The sequence below is a fragment of the Parasteatoda tepidariorum genome, chromosome 1, assembly GCF_043381705.1.
Source record: "Parasteatoda tepidariorum isolate YZ-2023 chromosome 1, CAS_Ptep_4.0, whole genome shotgun sequence".
NCBI classification, from domain to species: domain Eukaryota; kingdom Metazoa; phylum Arthropoda; class Arachnida; order Araneae; family Theridiidae; genus Parasteatoda; species Parasteatoda tepidariorum.
Window position 1 is genome coordinate 30,493,529 of NC_092204.1, and position 9,989 is coordinate 30,503,517.

The following is a 9,989-nucleotide window of genomic DNA, read 5'->3' on the forward strand; positions in this document are numbered from 1 at the left end:
AGGATTTAGCTCCTTGCCATACGTCCAAAATTGTCAAGAAATTCATGTCTGAGAATCAAATTGAGACATTGGAATGGCTAGGGAACTCTCCGGATATCAACCCAATTGAGAATCTCTGGGCCATATGCAGGAATCACCTATTAAATATGGACTGTACAACTATGAAGCTAATCACGGCGTTAATTCATGTGTGGTACAAGGACACAAATATTATAAATGACTGAAATATATATATATATATATATAAAATGCACCTTTGCATTCTTATATAATGGTGTGCATTCTTAAATTGACAGAATTTTCCAGCAAACGAAGTCTAAACCAATGTGTGTAAACACTAGGACTAATAATTTTCGTATAAGATAAAATACTGGTCTCAAGAACAAAGTAATTTCCAGACTACCACAAGTTATTAACATATCATGTACATTAACTTGTTAAAATAATTGACAAATATAAGACTCAAACAATAATAGTTACATGGCAGCCAACTATTACGCTTTTTGAGAAATATTTTACTAAGAGGTAGACAATTAGCAACTAAAACTTTCAAGAGATTTTGTAATTTTGCAAACAAAAAGCTTTTCCCCTTGATATCTGAAACAAAGCGGCTTTTAAATCATTTACATGAAATGGAGTGGAAAATAAATTTAAATCAAATTTATAAATAAAATCCTACTTTGAAACATTAACTTAGCTACCACTAGAAGAAATTTTCCCAAACAGCGTAGCTCCTTGTTGTAGCTCTATAAAATTTATAATATACCATGAACTCGTGTAGAAAAGGAGCGTAAGACGGTGAAAAGAACCAAGACTTTTATGTTAACCCCATATGTACCGACGGAACTTATAGGTCCCACTAATATTATTTGCAAATTGCATTGAAACGAAACAAAATATCCCATCGAAACTCGTGTGTCTCTGTAATATAACTTTCCATTTATGATAATTAATTGACAACACATAATTATTCGAAGTTAAGCCTCACCTATGTATGGAACTATTTAGTTGTTGATATTTCGTTCGAGGACGCCATTTTATGATTCTTCAACTCTCAGCTTTCTATCTCAATCAATGTTGTATGCAAGTCTTTCATATTTTTTATAAGCTTGTTTCAGACTAAATAACTCAGTACTACATTTTTGTAAATATAATCGTTTAAATGGTGCTAATATCGTTTTTTTATGGTAACGGTTTTATGGTAATGGTTTTTCCTTCTTATAGGCAGGATGGTACTTTTTTTTCTCGGGACAGTCGTCGTATTTAAAGCAACAGAAAAAGCAAACAAAGAAAATTATAACAAAATAACCATAGCGATACCCAAACGATTAAAACGCAAAATTAGAAATAATTTACAAAAGTGTTTTGACTCTAAGATTTATAGAAGGCCACAGATGAAATACGATAACTTTTTTTATGAAAAAGACGATTAGACAATGGTGGTTCAAATATAACTTGATACTTCATTAGTGTGCAAAAATTAAGGACGAAATGCAAAAACTGACATAACAAAACAGGCAGTTACAGCGAAGGAAAAGGTCATTGAGAAGACTAACCACGGTAAGGAAGAATAGAAAATTTGCACATATGCACCATGCTGTACCGAAGGGCGAGTCGTAAGGAAATAAAACAAGTTGGCGGTGGAAGCTCAGTAGTTATGTGAATGGTATTGCACGGTATGTAGCTTGTAGTACTTGATATACAACACATCGGGTGATAAGTTTCCGGTCTGACATACAAATGGGGCTTTAAGTGCAGAATTAGTATTTTGTTTAGCAAGTCCTAACCTTCAAATGAAAGGTGTCAAAATTTTATAACGATCTGTAGATTGATTTTAAAGTTACAGTGATTTTAATCGAACACCAATTTATATTATTGAAGCAACGAATAAAAAAGAATTTCGTGTTCTTATTAAACATTGTTATTTAACGGGAAAAAAACACGTTAGAAACTAAAGCTTGGCTCGATGAGTGTTATCCGGGTTCTTCAGCAGGAAAATTGACCATTATTGACTGGTTTGCTGATTTTAAACGTGGTCGCACAAATGTTGAAGGTGCGCCACGCTCTGGACGCCCTAAAGATGATGTTAATCCGGAAAACATAATAAAAGTCCACAAAATTGTTATAGAAAACCGCAAAGCGAAGTTGCATGACATAGCTGATACTCTAAATATATCAAAAGAGCGTGTAGGCTTTATTTTGCACGAACATTTGTTTATGAGAAAGCTGTTTTCGAAGTTGGTGCCGCGTATGCTTAACAGTGGACCAAAAACAACAACGAATTGATGATCCCGAGAGCTGTTTGACGTTGTGTCAGATACCCCCTATTCACCCGCACCAACCCTATTCACCAGATTTGGCTCCCAGTGACTTCTACTTGCTTGCAGACTTGAAAAAAATTTTCGCGGGTAAGAGATTCAGCACAAATGAGGAAGTGATTGTCGAAACAAACGCCTATTTTGAGGCCAAAGATTAAAATAACTGTAACTTTAAAACCAATCGGCAGATCATTATAAAATTTTGACACCTTTGATTTGAAGGTTAGGACTTGCTAAATAAAATACTAATTCTGCATTTAGGGCGCCATCTTTATGTCCGACAGGAAACTTATCAGCCGATGTGTTAGTTTCCGTCCATGCCAGCTGATAATTCACTTCATCTGAATTTCGCCCTTGAGCAACTTTGACACCCACCGTGTTAGGCACTAATTGTAAGGAAGGCGGTTGGCGGCTATAATTAATTAGTTAGTATAGCTACTAACTTGTAAGATCGTTGGGAAAGACTTAACGTGTGATAGTAAACAAACAACTTAAGTAGAGAGAATTTTCTGAAAACTTCACTATCTTTTGAGGATATAATTTCTTTGTATATTATAGATATGTTTATGTTATTGATTTGCTGCTGTCAGTAAACTATTTCTTTTTGTTGTTTCAATTTTAAAAAAAAGTTTTTTAATATGCAGAAAATGGCGCAACTGAAAAACATTTTCCACAAACATTGTTTGAAACTGTATCATAAGCCTCAATATCATAACAATTAATAAAACCTTACTTTTCAATAGCAGATTTTGGACATCGTTCCTATTGCATGTCGAGGGTATGCAGATAGCTGTTTGAGGCAGGAGTTTCCTGGAATGTTGATTTGGCTGCAAGAACTTCTGCAATGAATAAGAGTTTTGTTGACTTGATTTCAAAATAATAGGAATAGATGTATGTGTATAACGATTTCCTTAGCCAATAACACGTATAATTTGCAGATTAAATATAGATCATGCATTGGAAACAGATCGTTAACACATTAGATCGCATTTCATGCATTGAAAACAGATCATTAGCACGTTGCCGCAAATGACGGCTACAGCCGTCTGATTCGTAGCGATTTGTAAAGAAATGTCGGCAGCCATCCTGAAAGTTTCTACCATTTGCATACGCAAACCTCTTTTAGTGGAACCGTTAATTACCACTTCTTTTACGAAACTAATACCTCCTTCTCATTATCAGATTTCGTAAATGTATCAAGAGCTTGGTGCAACATCTCCACATTACTCCTTAAAAAACTCAAAACATGCCAGAACAAAATCCTCAGGAAAATAACAAAAGCAAGATGGTTTATCAGAAATAAAAACATACATCGCGACCTCAACATAGATTCTTTAGATCATCATATTGTAAAACTAAATTTCAGATTTTTTGAAAAAACCATAAATTGTGACACCGCAGGATTCAACGAAATCTTTACTTTCGAAAACTTAAGAGAAGACGTAAACCTCAGGCCTATGGCAGCTTACTGGCAGCTTCAGTGACGTAATTTTATCTAAAATTCAAAATATTTAAATTCTTTTTACTTCAATTGCATTCCAATTACCAGAAAGAACCACCCTAAAGATCACAATTCAAGACGAATGGGAAAAAGGCCGCTAACGGCCCCAGGCGACCAGATAAATATTGATGATGATGATGAAATGTATCGAGATCCATGAGAATGAAAGATGTAAGAAAAGATTTAAAAATCAACAAGATAGTCGAACACACAGCTGAACTATGTGCAAAGTTCTTCAGCGATGCACTCTCCTGTGATACGTGCAACTACTTTAAAAAATTTGATTTTGAGCTCATCAAAGACAACATAAAATAGCCAGGCAACCGCTCTTTTCCTAATCGATGGGGTATTGTTCCGTAAATTTTGTAAATAGTTATAAATACTTGTAAATTTTTTTGAGCATTTATTATCATGTATTTTACCTATTTCTCTGAGGCTACAGTGTACCTGCGAAGCTTGGGGGTAATACCTCGGGGGGTGATGAAGCAGTCTGACAAAAACCTCTTCTCTCTCATAAATTTGTTTGTTTAAATCTCGCGATTTCATTTTAATTTTCACTCAGTAAATGTTAATGAACCCAAACCTTCACCATTCAATTGCGCTTCGGCGATTTATCATATCATTCCTACTCAGATGAGTTAGTGAGAGCCCCTCGCGGGGCTGATGCTAAGATAACTATGAGTATGAGTAAATGTATCAAAAATTTTAGGAACATGATGCAAACTTGTTCCTGCACATTTTAATTAGTAAAAAAGGAACATCATTAGTACGAAATGATTTGTTAATTGTAATGTGATCCTTCGAGAAAAAAAACTATGTTCCATATAGCAAATAAAATGTAACTTTTTTTATTGGATGAAAAACAAATTTGTTGTGATGAGCAAATGATGATTAAAGCCGTCGAGAGCTTTCATGGAAGAACTGTGACAAAATGTGATGTGATAATTTTTTCTTCCAAACATATGTCTTATTCTCCATTTTATATGGCAGTCATAAAATTTAAAAAAAAAATTTAGGTTTTGAATGAGATCGACAAATTAAAAGAGTAGAGTAACACATTAGCTCATGAATTCACGGTCAGTCAAAGTGGTCTATATACAAAAGACACCAATATAAAAAAAACTGGTACGTCATATTTGTTGACACCAAGTAAATATTTCGTATTTTTTGCCTAACCGCTTTAGCTTCGAAAAAAATTTAGGTTTTGACTTTCGATCCAAATATAAATCATTATGCAAGACAGAATGCAATGCTAGACAGAACAGAATTGTTTTATTTTTGAAAAATAATCCTAAAGATTGACAGACGTACTACCACTTTAAAAAAAATTACTTTAATTTTAAATTAACGTTCCGCACAAATTGTATTTAACAGTTTGCGAGAGATGGAATAAACTGGTTTTAGATAGGCTAAATTTGACCTAACAGTCACGGGTAACAATTGTAAACTCACAGCAGTCATAAAAGTAGCATTGTATTCGCAAAAAAGCATCATTTCATGTTACGACGGAGCCTTCCAAAAACAGCCTTAACGCAAGTCAACGTGTATATTTTTCTCGCTTACATTGTTAAAATAATTCGAAAGTCCAACTTTACTATCCAGAGGCAAAACACTAAGTAGGCAGTATTTTCCATGAAATTGTATTTTGTTTTGATTCTGAGCAGATACGTGAAGGCATGCATCATAATCTCCTAATGCACCAACTGTTCCTCTTGAGACACCACTTGGAAGTTTCCCATAAGAATCCAACACTGTAAACAAAATCACTCTGATAATTATTTGAATAATGGAATTTATATTGATTTGTATATATACATATATATTGTATATTATATTATATTGTAAGGTAGAATAGATAATATTAAAAGAATTAAGAGAGAGAGAAGAATATGGAATATGCTTCAGAAAAATGCTATCACACTTTTTTTTTAAAAAAAAAAAGTCTCATAAAGGTACATTTCCTTTAAAAAATAGCCCCGGAGAACATTTTTTAATTCTGTTGCGCAAGATTTTAAAAACTTTCACATCGCTGATTTCAAATCTGCAATTGGTTTCTTTCATCAAGCTTCAGTTTTAATATAGCCAAAAGTATAATTTAAAATTCAGTCGTGAGAATACTAAATAACCACACTTCTCTAGTACGTAGGGTGTGGTAGGAAGAAGGTGATAATACATTTCAATTTATGATGCGATGCAGTAAGATCATATGTTTTTTGTCTCAAATGTTTTTTTCTTTTCAAAGAAGCAGACTTGTGCAAGTACATGTATAAAAATCTATACGTTTTTTATAAGCTTGTACATTCACACAAAAAAGAAAAAATTTAAAAATACCATTTTGAAGAAAAAAATGTAGCTTTCGGAACAAAGCTAATTTCATATTTAATATCCCCACACCCAAGTTAGGTAAGTACTTGTATAAATGCAGACACTTCAACTATTTGAAGCTATTGTGAATTATTTTTTCCTATTGATAGTGAATTTTAAAGCAGAATTTTTTAAAAAACTGGGAACTTAAGAGTTTATCTATCAGACCCGACATGTATCTGTTTAAAATATATGTGTCTTGCGATGGACAAAATTTTCTTCAATATTCAGATTTTTTAAAATCTAAATATCCACTAAAATCTATTACTATCACTAAAAAAATATTTTCTGAAACTATCAAAAATCCACTGTAGTGGGATTCTCTGGAAATGAAAGTAGTGCAACAAAACATTTGTTCCCTAGTGTAATATGAAGTGGCAGTCGCAAACATTATAAAATATCAAGTTTAATTAAAGTAAAATTAACAAATGAACTCAGCAATAATAAATTTAAAAATGAGACAGAAAGCTTAAAAAATGTATTAAATAATCTTATAACTAATTTATAAAATCATATTATTTAAGCAGAAGCCGTCTATCATAGTTAAGATATGTATGGCTTGTTGTAAAAAAACAAAACTTGAATGATGTGAGCAACTGACAACAGCTTCTTAACCTGTTCAAAAATAATCCATTTTTAGTTCAAAAAATGTTAAAAACGTTTAGCTATACTTTTAAGAATTAACCCTTCTAGAACGATATTTTCTATTATTTGTGGTTAAAAATAGCGTGGTATACAGGAATCTAGTAAAAAGTAAACTTTTAATTTTTTTAAGAATCTTTTAAACCATGTCTCGTGTTAACAGCAAATAATTTCATGAAATAGCATTTCACATTCCGTTGATTTAGCATGCTTTTGATGATTACTTCTGGCTAGATAGATTCAAGAATGTCAATTGTTCCACTTAACTGCGAACGTTTTAATAAATCAATAGTGAGGAAAAAAGTAAGAATAAGATTTTCGCCCGCGCTTAAGTCTCACCACCAGCCAATTGCAACTCTACATGAACACTACAAGTTGTACTCTACATGAGGATTTGAATTTTTGAAACGTAATGCTAAAAAAATAATTTAAAATCAAATTTGTTAAATTAAAATTACTTAAATTTTGCTACCACTTTAAAATATTTTTTACAAAGTGGAACAAGTTGATATTTGGAGATTTTGAGGTGCGAGTAGTGTTGTTAACTGCCCCGTTTTTTTGCAAAAGTTTTAATATATTAGTAGCGAATTAAATAGTAAAACTTTTAGAAAAATGATAAATACGCTCACGTTTTGAAAGTGTCACCACAAGGTAACTGCAATAAAGTTGCATATCATACAATACTTTGGATTATTACATGGTGGAAAAATTACTTAAAATGAAGAATAGAATTTTACAAATTGGTCCACTGTATGAAGCAAGTCAAAGATTATTATTGTAGTTAGTTATTTTAAAATAAAAACAATACCAATCAAAAAAAGGAATTTAAATTTTAGCTATTTCATGGTTGACATTTTTTTCTCAAATTTCCTTTAAAATTATAAGAAATATTCAGAAAAAAGTGTGCAAAAATCTTATGAAAAGAAATTTATTGTGGCCAAAACTGTAAGTCAGGCCTCAGGTAAACCCTTTTTGGAAACTGCATTTTGTGCTGGTGAAAGTCGGTAAATATATTCATTTTTTTATTAGTATTATTCATGCCATTTGAAAAAAGAAAAAATTTGATTTCCATTTCATTTTTACTTCTACGCTACTTAAAATATGATATGAAATTTAAAACACAGTATATTATTATAAAGTAACAGTTAAACAATTACATTAAAAAAAAATAAAAACTATAACAATAAAATTTAAGTTTATAATTTTTGCTTTGATAAATTCAATTTCAATTTGTTTTTTGTAACTTAATGTTGGTATGATATTGAACGCTATTAAAAAACAACAAATTCTGCCGCTTTGATTTGATTATAAATCACGATTTTTAAGCTGTCACTATCCTGTAATCCTCCTTTAATTTATTAAACCTTTATATTATTTCCACAAATTTTTAAGAAGTTTTCTACCATTTCTCCTATATTATTGTAATTTTATTCAAAAATAAAAACTGAATAATTTCATACCTTTTCCGGCGAAATACAAAGTTTTAGATGGTGGGATATATGCAACCCTAAGTACGGCTGATAGTGATAGGTAATCTTAATTGTGTGGTCATTATTTTTAAACTTCAAACGCCTGCTTTAAAAAAAAACATGCGTCATGGAAAGGTATGAAATAACGAGTCACCGGAAAAATACGATCCGAGGGTAAAATTAAAGTAGTTTAGTTTTGCTACTAACTTTCGCCATTACTTTATATGTTAAAATCTAAGTTCAATTTCAATAAGTAACTTAATATCTGTATGCTATTATAGCTTAGAAACATAATCTAATAATCCAACAGGCATTTATTCAGGCATATTAATCTTATAATGTAGAAATGTTTGACAAAATTGTAGAAACACTTCCATTCTAATTCTAAGTCAACAATCTTTCTTCTAGCTTCAAATGTTAGTGAAGATTTTACATGACAACTGTCCATACAATTTAAAATTTCAAGGTTGAGGCTTTCCGAAAAGATGTTTTTTTTTTACCCAGGCAAAATTCAGATAGAACAAAATGAAGCGAGGGTGTTTATAGTGCTTTTTAAATTCAAATCTTGAACCGATATATAAGAAATCATTTATCATATTTTGATACTTAGAAATATAGTGGTATTATTAAAGGAATAACGTCTTTACCTACTACATTCCTTTTGGTCGATGCAAATTTTGCATGGGTATAAGGACACCACTTCTAAAAGCTTCAAACATGATGTTTAAAACTGTGGTAACAGCTTTGTCATGTAAAATCTTCTAAAAAATTTGCTTCAAAAAGAAAGGTTGTTTGCATAGAAATAGTAATGAAACGTTTTCATAATTTTGTAAACTTCTGCTGATTTGTTTTTCAAAAATAATGTTAGTCTATCTACTAAAAAACATTCACTGTTTATGAAGTTTTTTCTCTTTCAAATAAAACATTTCTTCAACGTGATTTATCACTTTTATAATTAATTTATGTAATAAAAATAAATAAATAATAAAAATAAGTAAATAATAAAAATAAATAAATAATAAAAATAAGTAAATAATAAAAATAAATAAATAATAAAAATAAATAAATAAATAATAAAATAAATAAATAATAGACATAAAAAATAATATAAATATGAAAGAATTACTTTGCATGGCCCAAGGTTCGGCTTCAAAAATCCCTTTTACAAATTCCACCATATCTTTCACACAGTTCATGCTAATATTATATTTATCTAATGAATTCGTTGCGCTGTGTATAACATACTTGCCAACTTCGTCTGCTAATTTTTTCCTGACATCCTTGTTCAACAAACTGCTGCCTAAAGCCATCGCCAGTAACTGTTCGTTCAAAGTCTGTTGAGCTTGTAGCTTATCAATGTCAGGCTTTTTCTGTTTGGCATACACAATGGTCAAAANTAAATCACGATTTTTAAGCTGTCACTATCCTGTAATCCTCCTTTAATTTATTAAGCCTTTATATTATTTCCACAAATTTTTAAGAAGTTTCTCTACCATTTCTCTTATATTATTGTAATTTTATCCAAAAATAAAAACTGAATAATTTCATACCTTTTCCGGCGAAATCACAGTTTTAGATGGTGGGATATATGCAGTCCTAAGTACGGCTGATAGCGATAGGTAATCTCAATTGTGTGGTCATTTTTTTTAAACTTCTAATGCCTGTTTTAGAAAAACATGTGTCATGGAAAGGTAT

At 31.1% G+C, this 9,989-nt stretch overlaps 1 protein-coding gene across 1 annotated transcript in view; it reads right to left on the minus strand.

Annotated features, from left to right (window-relative positions):
• The window catches only part of LOC107445357 (nose resistant to fluoxetine protein 6-like), a 44,616-nt gene extending 34,932 nt beyond the window's left edge, over window positions 1–9,684 (minus strand). The window contains exons 1-3 of the mRNA XM_071178293.1: window positions 9,421–9,684; window positions 5,383–5,570; window positions 3,052–3,157 (exon numbers count right to left, since the gene is read on the minus strand). Coding sequence (XP_071034394.1) covers window positions 3,052–3,157; window positions 5,383–5,570; window positions 9,421–9,604 — 478 coding nt within the window. The 5' untranslated portion in view covers window positions 9,605–9,684. The remainder of the gene's footprint in view (window positions 1–3,051; window positions 3,158–5,382; window positions 5,571–9,420) is intronic.
• Window positions 9,685–9,989: the final 305 nt, after the last annotated feature.